The 15,571-nt window shown below is 39.1% G+C and overlaps 1 protein-coding gene across 1 annotated transcript in view; it reads right to left on the reverse strand.

Moving 5' to 3' along the window:
* ppil2 (peptidylprolyl isomerase (cyclophilin)-like 2) overlaps positions 1–15,571 on the reverse strand; it is a 369,843-nt gene that overhangs the window by 200,970 nt on the left and 153,302 nt on the right. The window contains exon 11 of the mRNA XM_072587119.1: positions 2,002–2,077. Within this exon, the coding sequence (XP_072443220.1) occupies positions 2,002–2,077 (76 nt within the window). The remainder of the gene's footprint in view (positions 1–2,001; positions 2,078–15,571) is intronic.

Below are 15,571 nucleotides of genomic sequence, written 5' to 3' on the forward strand. Positions count from 1 at the left end.
AATTGTCACCACAAAAAACAGATGTCAGATGGCAATAGTCAATGATTATTTTTAGAAACATGCTGTGCAAGCTGATTGGTCCCTAGTTCAACATCTCATATAAAGATGACACCTCCTACAATACACTCAGACAGTGTCAACCTGGATTGTGAGTTGAAGTGTTTGAACCCTCACTGGTGAGAGTGAAAAAACCATTACTACTCTCTTAATAACTGAAGTCCGCGATCAGTTCCTTCGCTTTGCTGATGTTGATGGCAGACACCTCCCCGTACTCCCATGGCATCTTTCCATGTGATCACAGAAGGAACAGCACTTGTTTTTTTGCCTCTTCCCTCCTCACTATGCAAGACTCCAAACTCCAGACACACCTTTCACGTGAAACAGCAATTTACCTGCACTTCATTCAATCTAGTCTACTGCATCCGTTGTTCACAATCAAGCCCCCTCAACTGTGGATACATGGCAAACAGACTGGGCGATCACATTGCAGAATACCTACCCTCCATCCATAAAATGATCCCAAACTTCCAGTTGCCTGCCCATTCAACACACCACCATGTTTCCCTGGCCAACATTTCTGTCTCGGGCCTGCTACACTGCTCCACCAAGGATTAACACATGCTGGAAGAACAGTATAATGTTCAGTGGGGACCCTGCAGCCTTCAGGACTCAATGTGAAGTTCAATAATTTTAGAACTTGAAAACCACCTTTTATGTCCTTTAACCATTGACACACCCCAGACCTCGTCATGCCACAGGCTGCTTTCAACATAGTCAATCTATTTTTCACCTACGTATTGCCTCAGTTATCAGTTTTCTTCTTCTGGGCTTACAATCTATCACCCTTTTGTCTGAGTAACTTTGATTCTCTTTCTGGGTTCTGTATTCATCTCTCCAGTCAATCCTCTCCGCTCCCCCCGTCCACTTCATTGAAAGGTAAACTTTGCTTTCTGTCCACAGATGCTGCCAGAGCTGCAATTTTTATTTTTGTTTCAGATCTTCAACATCCACAGTTCTTAGTTTGCTTACAATAAAGCATGGCTAATGGATCTACTCCCATTTTAGTGTTCACTACCAACTGACCCAAATGACACATACAAAGGTTCAGCAATTTTTCACAGCCCACTACAAGTTTTTAAACTGGAGTCTCGGAAATATACTGTGTTTCACGGGATTATTGGATTCATGTTTCAGTTGACTTCCTAGCAGATTTCTGTCTGCGTACACATTGCAAACATATAAAATGAACAATTAATAAATAATCTGCTATAATAATGGAGTTTTCTTGAGGGCAATCAAGGCAAGTGTTCAAACCAGCAGCATTATGGTTGTCTTGGGGCTTTCCTTTGCAGAAAGGTTTGAAACCAATAAATCATATTGCAAATGACCACAAATGACAAAAAGCAACTCAAAGACGGACCAGTCCCAATATGTACAATGACTATTTTTTAGCCTGTGCCATCAATTTTGCAGACAACTTGATAAAAAAGCTATGACTGCTTTAAGATCTTTAACCTTTAACTATAATGGCAGCAGCAATACCAACATTACATTTCATTGACTTTTGTTTTGCACTGTTTTAATGCTGCTAAGTCATGAAATTAAAAGGGTTAAGAGAAACTGTTGATTCCTCTCTTTTTGCTGTTTTGCAAATTACATGTGAAAGTAACAAGGTAACACTGTGAAATGTCAAATCACCAAGTTTACAGAACTGCTCTAGCTTCTTCTCAATTCTTTTGTCCTTTCCAAACCAAACATCAAAATCCAACATCTTTTTGCTAAGCTGGATCAGACGATGATCAATATTCTCAATTTGAATCTTTAGATATGGGCATGCAGAGGTGAACATGACCACTGATCTGTGTGTGCTAATTAAACAGCACAATCTGTTTTTAATTAGATAGGCAGCAGAAAGTATGAGCAGCCTCAAACTTTGATACTGCAAACTAGAAGAGACTTGAATCCATTATTTAGAGTAACTGGAGGATCTAATCCAATTACCTGCTTCATGCGTAGTTTCTGGCATCATTGCTGTAGATGTGAAAGAAGCAGAGACTTTTCCTGTGGAGTAATGTGCCTGTAGGAAGGAACAACAACGATCTGATTAAATCTATTTTTCTCCATGATTTGTGATTTTGACATATGAGTAAGCATGTTAGAACATCATAGGAAGAGTTAAAGCATTCAATCTACCTCTGCCAACTCCAGACAACAACTAAACCTTATCAGATAATCCCCACATACCTACATTACTTTATTTTCTTGAACATGCTCAACAATTGAGATCTGGGCTGTAAAATTCTGAATTGTTTAACATGCTGTCCTGAGACTGATATTGGCTATGGCAGTTTATTTTGCAAACTTTCAACAATGAATGACATTATAATATTTTTATTATTTACCTATTTCGCTTATTTTTCTAATCAACCTGTCAGAGACGTAATTACACATCACTAGAGCAGGTAGGACATGAACCCAGGCCTCCCAGTCCAGGGGAAGGAACTAGCAAAAAAAACAGCAAAGCCAAATGAAAAGTGCCTCATGAAAATTACTTTCCCGTAAGAAATCATGTGATAAGGATTCACAGACTCAGAATCCCTAGATTGCTTGCATTTCTGACCTGTCAATTTTTGAATAAAAGCTACTAGCTGGCATTGAACCTAATGTGTCCAAAATTCCTCTTACTGACTCTTTCTACTTACTGCTTGCTCACCATTTCCCTCCTTGACCCTCTCTGTCACCACTTCCTTCTCCAAAACCCTTCCAGCGAGAAAGGACTTGGGAGAGCAGTGGCAAGAAAGTGAATCAGGGAGTGAGATAGTGATAGCATGGGGAAGAAAGGGAGATAGGAAATGGAAAGCAGCAAACAGGGTGAAGAGACACAATGGCTGTACAGTGAACATTGGCCCAGTGAACCCTTGTTACACACTAAACATATTCTGCCTTTGGTAAGGGAACTAAAGCTATAAACAGCTGTACAGGTGCAATCTCACTCTGGTTCTAAGTAATTATACTGAAGCATCTTTACTCTTATACTCCCTTTGTAATACAAGCCCATATAATGTTGTCTTCCTAATTTCCTGTCACTACATGTTAGCTGTCTGATGTGTGTACAAGGACACATAAGCTCCTCTGAATATCAATACTCCCCAATCGCTCTCTATTTTAAAAATATCCTGTTTTTATATTTTTCTTAAAAAGTGAAGAACTTCACACTTCTCCGCACAAGATTCTATCTTCCATGTTCTCACCCACTCGTACAACTTATCAATACCACTTTGCAGCCTCTTTACATCTTCACAGCTCACTTTTCTATTTGACTTTGTACTGTCAATAAATTAGATTCTATTCCCATTCAACCCTCCTCCTGTAGATATTTCTAATCAACCTGTTCAGAGGTGTTATTACACATCACTAGAGCAGATGGGACTTGAACTCAGGCCTCCTGGTCCAGGGGTCAGAACACTATCACTGTGCCACAAGAGGGCCCCTTGGCACCCTCCTCTGTGTTATTGATATGGATTGCATATAGCTGAAGCCCAAGCACTTACTCTTAAGACACCCAAAAATTACAAATCAGCCAAATCAAAAATGAACCTGTTTATCCTAATGCTTTGTTTTTTCGCCATTAACAAATCCTCAACCAAAACAAACAGAATTACACCCAATTCCACGAGCTCTAATTCTGTGTAGTAATCTCATGTGTGGCACCTTGATGAATCCTTTTTGAGAAACCAATGATTTCGAAAATTATTTCATGCTGCTCTCTTGGCTTGTTTCCTAGTAACTAAAACAGTCAGACACTACACACATTAGTGAGGCTAAGCAGTAGTTTTTGGGATTCCATTTTGATAAACTACTCAAATAAACACTGTGATAGACACTAAACCAATCATTTTTATGTTGCAATAAAACAGAATAAATTATTTACTTTATGTTTCTTCACCTGCTCAACAATTGAGGGTGACCTGACCTATAGGATATACTGCAGATATTTACGCGCATACAAATATGGTTAAAGGGGTAACCTAAATCATCAGGTTTCACGTCACATTTAATTATACAAATACTCACTGATTAAATGAGAAGCACTGGACAAGGTTTTGACATGGCAGGGATTCTCGCTCCACCACTGGAAGAGTCAGTAGGGAATGTACTCTCTGAACTCGGCAGCCCTGCAGCAAGTTCAAGCAATTTCACAAGGTGGAGACTTCTGCTCCCTACCTGGGGAGGAAGTCCCACTTTGAAGAGATGCTGACCAATCTGATTGGCCAGTAGCTCGGCAGTCACAGTAGCACCAGGATTTAGTGGTGATCAGTGCTGGGACTACAGGCATTCCCAAAGTAGTAGTTATGGATTCCAGACTTCAGAGAAAGCGGGTATCGGTGCAGCCTGGGTGGCAGACCCTAGTGAGTGAGGAAGGGTAGTGGGAGTCAAGATCAAGAGCAGCGGGAAGGGGTTCGGACCTAATAGTGCGTGCATCTGATAACCACTGAAGGCCCCAAAAGGAGGTTTTCTGTTTTGCCAATTACAGCCTAAAACATCAAGCTATCCTCTGCTGTGACTAATAATAACGGATGGGTGGGATGAGGTATTAACATCGCTACAGTTATGAAGATGTGGGTGTACTTTACCTTTGAGAGAGTTAAAAGCTAGCAGAACTACCTGACAGCACCAAGTGCTCTGAATAAGGTAACAATGTAACACTTGGTCGAAAGCTAGCTGGGTTGCCTGGAAACGATAAAACAGATTTGAATTAGGCCAATCAGTTTAAATTATACCCTGAAAAATACCAAACTCCAATCCAGTTTTTTAGTATATTGATAATCTTAAAAGCCAATGCTTTGAGTGTATAAGACCAGGGAAAATTGAACAGTTGAGAGGAGAACTGCCAAGCCACCAATATCTGCAGACTGCCCAGAGAATAGCTCTCTTAAAGGTAGCTTTATTGATCTGTAACCTGTGAATCAGAAATCCTTATTAAGAAGAAAAAAATATTTGACGTCTGGCTGGCTTTTGAAAAGTTGAATTTTGGTAAATCTTAATTGGGGGGGTTTATCAGACTAGTATTGTAGAAGGGGAAGGTAAAATATAGGTTAGAGGAAGGAATTGTAAATAGTTGTTAGTTAATTATTCCCTATTATACTTTAAGAAACAAAGTTGTTACTTTTCCTTTAACTAGGTCTTGGCCTCTTGAATTTTCACAGATTACTGCATAGAATAAATCTTTTCGGTGTTGCTGGTTTAAATTAAGCAGGAGGTTTCAAGGTGGATATTCAAGTCCTTTTGTGGAAAGGAAACAAAGCCTTCAATCCAACTCATCCATGCTGAGCAAGTTTCCCAAACTAAAATAGTACAATTTGCCTGCATTTGGGCCAGATCCCTCTAAACCTTTCTTATTCATGTACCTATCCAAATGTCTTTTAAATGTTATAACTGTACCTTCATCTACCACTTACTCTGGCAGATCATTCCATGTATGAACCACTCTCTGTGTGAAAACGTTGCCCCTCAGATTCTTTTTCCTGTCATCTTAATATTATGCCCTCTAGTTTTGAACTCCCCCACCACAGGGAAAAGATGTTTGCTATTCACCTCAATAATGCCCCTCATGACTTTATAAACCTCTATAAGGTCATCCCTCAATCTCCTATGCTCCAGTGAAAAAGTCTCAGCTTATCCAGCCTCTCCTTATAACTCAAACCCTCCAGTCCTGGCAACGTTCTGGTGAATCTTTTCAGCATCCTCTATATCCTTCCAATAACAGAGCGACAAGAACTGTACACAGTACTCCAAACGTGGCCTCACCAATGTCCTGCACAACTCCAGCACCTACACTTAACAGTCTGAGCAATGATGCCAAGAGTGCTAAGTTCCTTCTTTACCATCCTGTATACCTATAATGCAACTTTTAATGAACTGTACTTGAAACCCTAGGTCTCTCTGTTCTAAAACACTCTCCAGGTCCCTATCATTAATTGTATACGTTCTGCCCTTGATTATGTGAAGAAACCTACAGCAACTTGCAAAGCAGAGAACCAGAAGTAGTTATAGCATAGCTGTTTCCCTACAGAACAGGCTGAGGAACTCGATGATGCAACAGCATGCTATAGACTTCCAGGTGAGAACATGCAATACAATATTACGACGGTGGTACTTATAAACATAAACAAATAAATGTATGCATCTAGATTTAAGATGCTTTAATATATTACTAGCTCGAATCATGTAGCTTAACACAGTGTATCAAAACTGGTGCGGACTTCAGATGAGGGAAGGCCTGCAGGCAGTGAACTAACTGTACCAGGATGCACTGATGATACTCCCATTGCAATATTTGTCCTTTCGTTTTGAATATTTCCATAATGAAGACAAAGATTCTCATTTGCAATATAAATTACCTTTATAAACTGGTCAAACTGTATGATTTGGAGATGCTGGTGTTGGACTGGGGTGAACAAAGTTAAAAATCACACAACACCAGGTTATAGTCCAACAGGTTTAATTGGAAGTATTAGCTTTCAGAGCGATGCGCCTTCATCAGGTGGTTGCGACAACCTCCTGATGAAGGAGCAGCACTTCCAAAGCTAGTGTTTCCAATTGAACCTGTTAGACTATACCTGGTGTTGTGTGATTTAAAACTAAGTAGATTCCCGCTAATTGTGACACTTAGTGCCTCCAGTGAGTGGGAGTGTGCAATTACAGCTTGATCAGGGCAGTTTTCATTATAAATGCTGATACAGTAAATTATCAACATGCAAAAAAGTTGGTTAAAAACTCTTGCATCCAGATGCACCTCCTGATATGACAGAAACAGAACAATTGGGGTGGGGATGAGTAAGGTACTCATTCCCATGCTGAGACCAGACCCGCTCATGATGGATTGCAAATGGAATCTACTACATCGAAGTAGTTGTTTTAAATGTTTACTGTTGCTATCAATGTACAATATTTCATAATTGCAAGACATACAAGGATGTGTAATTTTATTTATTATACAACAGAATAATTATCTTCTATTATTTCACATTACTGTTTAATTCTGCAAGTTATGGTAAACACAGCTTTCAGCCCTTTTTTTTCTGTTTATATTCAGAGCAGCTTTTCTCATCTTAATCCTTCAGATGTACAACCTGAAGTGACATTTCTTTCAGTTTTCTCTGCTTTGGTTCAGTACATATCTCAGATTGCCTTTAAAAATTAAACATTCTTGGGATATGGACATGACTGGCAAGGCTGGCATTTTATTACCAAGCCATAGTTATTCTTAGGATGTTGGTAATGGGAATCTCTCTGACCTGCATTGTATGTGTTGAAAATGCTCATATTTGAGGAGTTGCTTTTGTAACAGTTTTGATACAACTGAATGGTTTATTCCATATGCTCAGGATTCAGCTAAGAATCAATCATGTTAATGTAAGAGTGAAGTCACATTTCAGCGAGTCCATGTGAGGATAGCACACTTCCTTCCCTAAAGAACATGAGTAAATGAATTGGATTTTTAGAACAATCCAACAGCTTTACAGTTATACTTGCATATATCAGAATTTTCATTCATTTCCAAATTTTAAGAACCAAATTCCAATTAAAAATGGTGAGGTTTAACTCCTACTCTCTACATCATTAATCCAATGACAAAACCATTCTTCTATTGCCGAAACGGAAACTGCTATCCAACTATTGTTTCTACAATACCATTAACACTTTTTTTATGGTGTTGAAACCCTAAAATGCAACTTGGTGTAAAAGTCAAACTCAAAATTACTAAAAATAAAAGCAAAATACAACAGATGTTGGAAATCTGAAACAAACACAGAATGCTGGAGAAAGTCAGCGAGTCTGATAGCATCAGTGGAGAGAGAAACAGAGTTAATGTTTCGAGTTCAATAAGATTCTTCTTTGGTAATATCAGACTTCAGTCGTGTCAGTTTTTCCAGACCTGCCTAGTTTCTCCAATATTTTCTCTGTATTGTTTTAAAATTACAAAATTGGAGACACAGAGATAATCTACTATACAAGGAGAGGGAGAGTTCCTTGAGTGCAGTGCAAGATTTAGTCACTGAGCAGTGAGAGTGGAATAACAGGAAATGAAGTATATGCTGCAGCAATGAGGAGAAAGAAACGGGAGATGACAATTTGGCAGAGACAGCATTAGAAATACTTGTCCATTCTGACACTGCTCAGGGGAAAAAAAAAATCCATGGTAATGCATGGAAGGAAACTTGCAAGCACCATTGTAAAACTACTGGTTACCTCGGGTATGAGGAAGGAAAGAATCTAGTGTTGAGAAAAATGTAAGTAGTATTTCTAGAGAGTGATTCTATGATAGACAGATAGATCTTCAGACATGAAGAGTATCAAGGTGTTGCTTTTCTAATGTAATGAAAGGAACATAAAGAACAGATAATGATTCTGGAAGAGGGAGCAGGAGTAAGCTGAAGTAATCAATCACAATGAAACTAATAACAAAGGGAAAAACAAGAAAGAAGTCTTATAAAAGGCGTTTGAACAGTTACGTGCCAAGATTAAAAAGTATAGTAAAGTGATTATTCAGTTGCCAAAAGTTAAACTAGTTTGGGAGAAAACAGATTAAAGATACCAATTCATGGATTGATAAGAGGAAACACTTTTTTACACTATGGATATCACTTCTGAGAAACAAGAGTTGCTAACTAGAATGGAAATGATGCTGGACCGTCAATAGAAACATGGTTTTTGCTGAAGCAAGGCTCAGGACTAAATATTCCTGGCTATGAAATTTCCAAAATATATGGAAAAGGTAAAAAGCTTGGCATGGTTGCCTTATTATTGACATGATTAAAGACCAAGAAATCTAAGTTTTCCACTGATCTCGGTGCGTAGATGGATCCTGCGTGGATTAAATTAAGAAACAATAAAAGGTACTTACACCAAATTGGGGCTAAATACAAATCACAAACAAATTTCCAAAGGAATGTTATAGGAGGGAAGTTTGCACAGTCATATATTATTATGAGTCTGTTAATACCAATGCCAAAGAGACTGGATCATGACTTGCATTTATATAGTGCCGTTAATGTATAAAAATGTCTCAAAGCAGTTCACAGAGGCACAATGTGACAAAGATGGACCAAAGTCAAAGGGATTAGGCAAAAGGTTTGCTAAGGTGGTGAGTTTTAAGGAGGGACTTAACGCAGACAGGTGATGGCAGAATGCCATGAGAGATCAGAGATAGATACAGAGCAAGAGGCCTAAACAGCTGAAGTCATAAGATGGATTGAAGGGAAGGAAGGATCACAAGTGGACAGTGAAACAAATTGTGAGTTCAATTTGCAATGAAGGGGCTGTAGGACTTGAAGATGTTGCAGTAATAGGGACTAATAAAACTTATAATTAACACTGGTATACAATCTTCTAAAAAAAACATGCAGAAGTGTTTCTTTTGTCAGGATGTTGCAAGTCTAAGAATGTGGCATTAGATTTAGTTCTGGGTATCGAATCAGAAAAGGTAAGAAATGTGAAAAAATTCTTAGGAAATAGTAACTATATGTAGCCTAACAAGATTCAGGTAGAAAATATAACAAAATGCCAGGACAAAAGGATCAGACTGAAAATTTGGTACATTCAATAAGTAAAAAGAGAATTTCATTGAAATTAGTTGAAAAATAATAGATCAAACAGCAGGCAAGCAATTACAGATACAGAAAATACAGGTAAAATTCATTGGTCGAGGAGCAAAAATACCACATCAGTGGTTGTAAATCCAAGAATAAGTTTGATATTGAGCAAACATTGGACTTAAAAATGAGGGAAATGATGAATATAGAGAGGAGAACCAAGAAGAAAACAATGAGAGCAGCAATGCCAAAGGAGAGATTAGGAAAGCCAAGTGTGAGTACGAAGGAAAACTAATGGCAAACTTAAAGGGAAACAGCAAGACACCTTAATGTTCCAAAATGCTCATGAAGTGCCTTCTGTACAAAGGGAAAAGAGACAAGGCTAGACCTCACAGGTCATTTAGATTTCTAGAATCGGTAATACTGGATGAAATTAGCAAACACTTAGAAAGGCATGAGCTAATTGTACAATCAAGATGGATTTACGAAGGATAGCTCATTCCAGCCTAATCATTTAAAGTTTTCAGGAAATCATAATATATGAAATTTAGAATTTTAATGTTTGGGTTAAATGTGAATTTTGACAAGTTTTCTGTTGTCTTACATATGTAATATTAGCCGCTACGATAAGTGGTACAGTATATTCAAGAATATGTCTACACAGGTCAATATTTAATAATATGATAGCATAGCCCAAGAGTGGAAGAACTTGAGATAGAAAGCAAACAGAAAAAAACACAAGACAAAGTCAGGTCATTGTCATTAGCTGTCCCTCGATTGAAGAATGATGTCTACTCAGGTTCACAAGTTCCGACATTGGGTCTTCATTTGACTGAACAGAATGAACCTTTAAGAACACAATGCAGAAGGTACAGTAAAGTGACTGCCCCAGAAGCAGGGTCTGCTTCATTCTCTTTCCTCTCTGCCACCATCATTTTTTAGGTATTGGGACTTGAAGCATGATGGTAAACTTGATTGACAAGCTGTTTCCATTCTGAATGATTAGTAGCAAGCTTCTCCAGTCACCAAGGACAATGCTTCAAGGACATGCTTCAAAGACAGCATCAGAATATTTCTGAAGCATTTCTTCTGTCCTCCACTGGAATATGGTATTTAAGTAGTCAGGTAGGGAGAGTTAAAAGGCTTTGGTGAAAAATAACTGGTCAAATAAAGGAAATGTCAGCCTGTCTTTTATTGCCTCAGTTGCAGTCAGTACAGACAAATTCCGACATATTAGACATTTAGAGTCATAGAAGTGTACAGCATGGAAACAGACCCTTTGGTCCAACCCGTCCATGCCAACCAGATATCCCAACCCAATCTAGTCCCACCTGCCAGCACCCGGCCCATATCCCTCCAAACACTTCCTATTCATATAACCATCCAAATGCCTTTTAAATGTTGCAATTGTACCAGCCTCCACCACATCCTCTGGCAGCTCATTCCATGCATGTACCACCCTCCTCGTGAAAATGTTGCCCCTTAGGTCTCTTTTATATCTTTCCCCTCTCACCCTAAATCCATGCCCACTAGTTCTGGACTCCCCGACCCCAAGGAAAAGACTTTGCCTATTTATCCTATCCATGCCGCTCAATTTTGTAAACCTCTATAAGGTCACCCCTCAGCCTCCGACGCTCCAGGGAAAACAGTCCCAACCTGTTCAGCCTCTCTCTGTAGCTCAGATTCTCCAACCCTGGCAATATCCTTGTAAATCTTTTCTGAACGCTTTCAAGTTTCACAACATCTTTCCAATAAGAAGGAGACCAGAATTGCACAGAATATTTCAACAGTGGCCTAACCAATGTCCTGTACAGCCGCAACATGACCTCCCAACTCCTGTACTCAAGACTCTGACCAATAAAGGAAAGCATACCAAATGCCTTCTTCACTATCCTATCTACCTGAGACTCCACTTTCAAGAAGCTATGAACCTGCACAGCAAGGTCCCTTTGTTCAGCAACACTCCCTAGGACCTTACCATTAAGTGTATAAGTCCTGCTAAGATTTGCTTTCCCAAAATGCAGCACCTCGCATTTATCTGAATTAAACTCCATTTGCCACTTCTCAGCCCATTGGCCCATCTGGTCAAGATCCTGTTGTAATTTGAGGTAACCCTCTTTGCTGTCCACTACACCTCCAATTTTGGTGTCATCTGCAAACTTACTAACTGTTCCTCTTATGCTCGCATCCAAATCATTTATGTAAATGACAAAAAGTAGAGGGCCCAGAACCGATCCTTGTGGTACTCCACTGGTCACAGGCCTCCAGTTTGAAAAACAACCATCCACCACCACCCTCTATCTTCTACCTTTGAGCCAGTTCTGTATCCAAATGACTAATTCTCCCTGTATTCCATGAGATCTAACCTTGCTAATCAGTATCCCATGGGGAACCTTGTCAAAACGCCTTACTGAAGTCCATATAGATCACATCTACTGTTCTGCCCTCATCAATCTTTTTGTTACTTCATCAAAAAACTCAATCAAGATTGTGAGACATGATTTCCCACGCACAAAGCCATGTTGACTATCCTAAATCAGTCATTGCCTTTCCAAATACATGTACATCCTGTCCCTCAGGATTCCCTCCAACAACTTGCCCACCACCGAGGTCAGGCTCACTGGTCTATAGTTCCCTGGCTTCTCTTTACCACCCTTCTTAAACATAGGCACCACGTTTGCCAACCTCCAGTCTTCTGGCACTTCACCTGTGAGTATGGATGATAAAAATATCTCAGCAAGAGGCCCAGCAATCACTTCTCTAGCTTCCCACAGAGTTCTCAGGTACACCAGATCAGGTCCTGGGGATTTATCCACCTTTAACCGTTTCAAGACATCCAGCACTTCCTCCTCTGTAATCTGGACATGTTGCAAGATGTCACCATCTATTTCCCTCCAGTCTATATCTTCCATATCCTTTTCCACAGTAAATACTGATGCAAAATATTCATTTAGTTTCTCCCCCATTTCCTGTGACTCCACACAAAGGCCGCCTTGCTGATCTTTGAAGGGCCCTATTCTCTCCCTAGTTACCCTTTTGTCCTTAATATATTTGTAAAGCCCTTTGGATTCTCCTTAATTCTATTTGCCAAAGCTATCTCATGTCCACGTTTTGTACTCCTGATTTCCCTCTTGAGTATACTCCTACTTCCTTTATACTCTTCTAAGGATTCACTCAATCTATCCTCTCTATACCTGACATATGCTTCCTTCTTTTCCTTAACCAAACCCTCAATTTCTTTAGTCATCCAGCATTCCCTATAGCTACCAGACTTCCCTTTCACCCTGACAGGAATATACTTTCTCTGGATTCTTGCTATCTCATTTCTGAAGGCTTCCCATTTTCCAGTTGTCCCTTTACCTGCGAACATCTGCCTCCAATCAGCTTTTGAAAGTTCTTGCCTAATACCGTCAAAATTGGCCTTTCTCCAATTTAGAACTTCAACTTTTAGATCTGGTCTATCCTTTTCCATCACTATTTTAAAACAAATAGAATTATGGTCGCTGGCCCCAAAGTGCTCCCCCACTGACACCTCAGTCACCTGCCCTGCCTTATTTCCCAAGAGTAGGTCAGTTTTTGCACCTTCTCTAGTCGGTACATCCACATACTGAATCAGAAAATTGTCTTGTACGCACTTAAAAATTCCTCTCCATCTCAACCTTTGACACTATGGCAGTCCCAGTCGATGTTTGGAAAGTTAAAATCCCCTACCATAACGACCATATTATTCTTACAGATAGCTGAGATCTCCTTACAAGTTTATTTCTCAATTTCCCTCTATTAGGGGTCTATAATACAATCCCAATAAGGTGATCATCCCTTTCTCATTTCTCAGTTCCACCCAAATAACTTCCCTCGATGTATTTCCAGGAATAGTCGCCCTAAACACAGCTGTAATGCTATCCCTTATCAAAAATGCCACTCCCCCTCCTCTTTTGCCTCCCTTTCTATCCTTCTTGTATTTATTAACAAGTGATTCCAATAGAATGTTTATTATTTTTAATGAATACAAATCTTTCCGCAAAGATGTCTACAGTTAATGGACAAATGTGTTAAACGCAACATAATTTCATGATACTGTTTACACACTTGGCAAGTAGTTGTTTGGTAGTATAGAACCTGAGCATTATTGACAAAAACTCATATTGTCAAAGCTTTCTGCCTTGCATTCATCAGAATACCAATGTAAAGAGGTTAAAAATCACATAATCATTCGGTGGTTGTGGAGTAGTGCTCCAAAAGCTAGTGCTTCCAAATAAACCTGTTGGACTATAACCTGATGTTATATGATTTTTAACTTTGTACACCACAGTCCAACACCAGCGTCTCCAAATAATGTAAAGAGGGATTAACATTTTATACTGATGAGAGGAGATTAATTGGCAACACTCAAAATAATAGCACTTACAGTGAGAATACAGAAGCAATGATGATCCAGAAACACAGAGCAAACAAAAGGGATACATTTGGCGGCACGGTGGCACAGTGGTTAGCACTGCTGCCTCACAGCCCCAGAGACCCGCGTTCAATTCCTGCCTCAGGCAACTGTCTGTGTGGAGTTTGCATGGATTTCCTCCAGGTGCTCCAGTTTCCTCCCACAGTCCAAAGATGTGCAGGTTAGGTGAATTGGCCGTGCTAAATTGCCCGTAGTGTTAGATGAAGGGGTAAATCTAGGGGAATGGGTCTGGGTGGGTCGCTCTTCAGAGGGTTGGTGTGGACCTGTTGGGCCGAAGGGCCTGTTTCCACACTGTAAGTAATCTAATCTAATTTCTGCACTGGCTGGTTAACAATATAAAATGACACAGATAGAAAATAAGCAAAAACCAATCGAAAATGTGGAATTCATTCTAAATATGCTAAATATCTTGTAAACAATATGACAAGGATGATGGTTGAGCTCATGCAGAGATATAAATGAACGTTCGATTAATTGGAGGAGGTGCTAAGACAGAAGTGCCCCATACATAGAAAGCAGCTATGATGAAAGTTACGATGTGAGTATATAAATATAGATGAATATAATTGTTTAGCATTTGGATTGCAAAGCAGTGTCATGTGGTGTGGACTATTTTTAAGAAGGGTTTGAATAAAAAAAGGTCAGGGAAAGTCCTTTCTAGAATAGTGACTCAATGCATTGTCCGTCAGTCAACAAGGACTTTTACAGGGGTTCATGTTAGATTGTATGTTTGTTCGTGCTGAATTTACAACAGAATATGTAAACATTGAGGCAAATTAGCTTGTTTTGGTTCAGAATAATGAAGCATTGACTATCACTTTGGAAATCCAAAGTTTTTGAGCACGCTCAGATGCTGAGGTCAGAAACACAATGTAGTTTACCTCCTAGAAAGGAGAAAAGGACAATTTAAGGAATAAATTATCAAAGGAGAAGTTAGTTTGTGTAACTTGCAGGCTAGGAGTGTTTGGATAGAAATCTACAGGTTATTAAAAGACTGAGAAAATCTAAACTTTCTGAACTGTGAATATTTATTAAAGAAGACTTCATAGTTCACAGGAATGAACTGGAAAGAATCAGTTGCAATGAGTTTAAAACTTTGATACAGGAGTAATCTCTTTGGATTTGAATTTCTGTGAAGTGATATATTAGGAAATAAGTTGAAAACCTGTGTATTATAATGGTTGTCTACATTGTGTTCCTTACTTAGATAGCTTGGTTTGTTTTATCTTATCATTTTTCCTTTCATACAATAAAACAAATGTAATAAACTTGTTGTACTGTTAAAAAAAATCTGCTATTTTGTGTGCTTATGCTTCAATGAATGACCACCACATTAAATAATCAAGCTAGATTTCAGCCCTGTAGTAACATCAGCTGGGACCATAACAAGTGGGGGCCTTTACTGGGACTTCAGTTCATCAAATTTAAGAGAATCTGTATCTCTTTGAAACAAATAGTATATCAAGGTGCTGAACATAACACAGGAATGTTGTGGCAAAGTCTATTGCACGGTTTGGGT

This window comes from Chiloscyllium punctatum, chromosome 17 (assembly GCF_047496795.1).
Source record: "Chiloscyllium punctatum isolate Juve2018m chromosome 17, sChiPun1.3, whole genome shotgun sequence".
Lineage (NCBI taxonomy): Eukaryota > Metazoa > Chordata > Chondrichthyes > Orectolobiformes > Hemiscylliidae > Chiloscyllium > Chiloscyllium punctatum.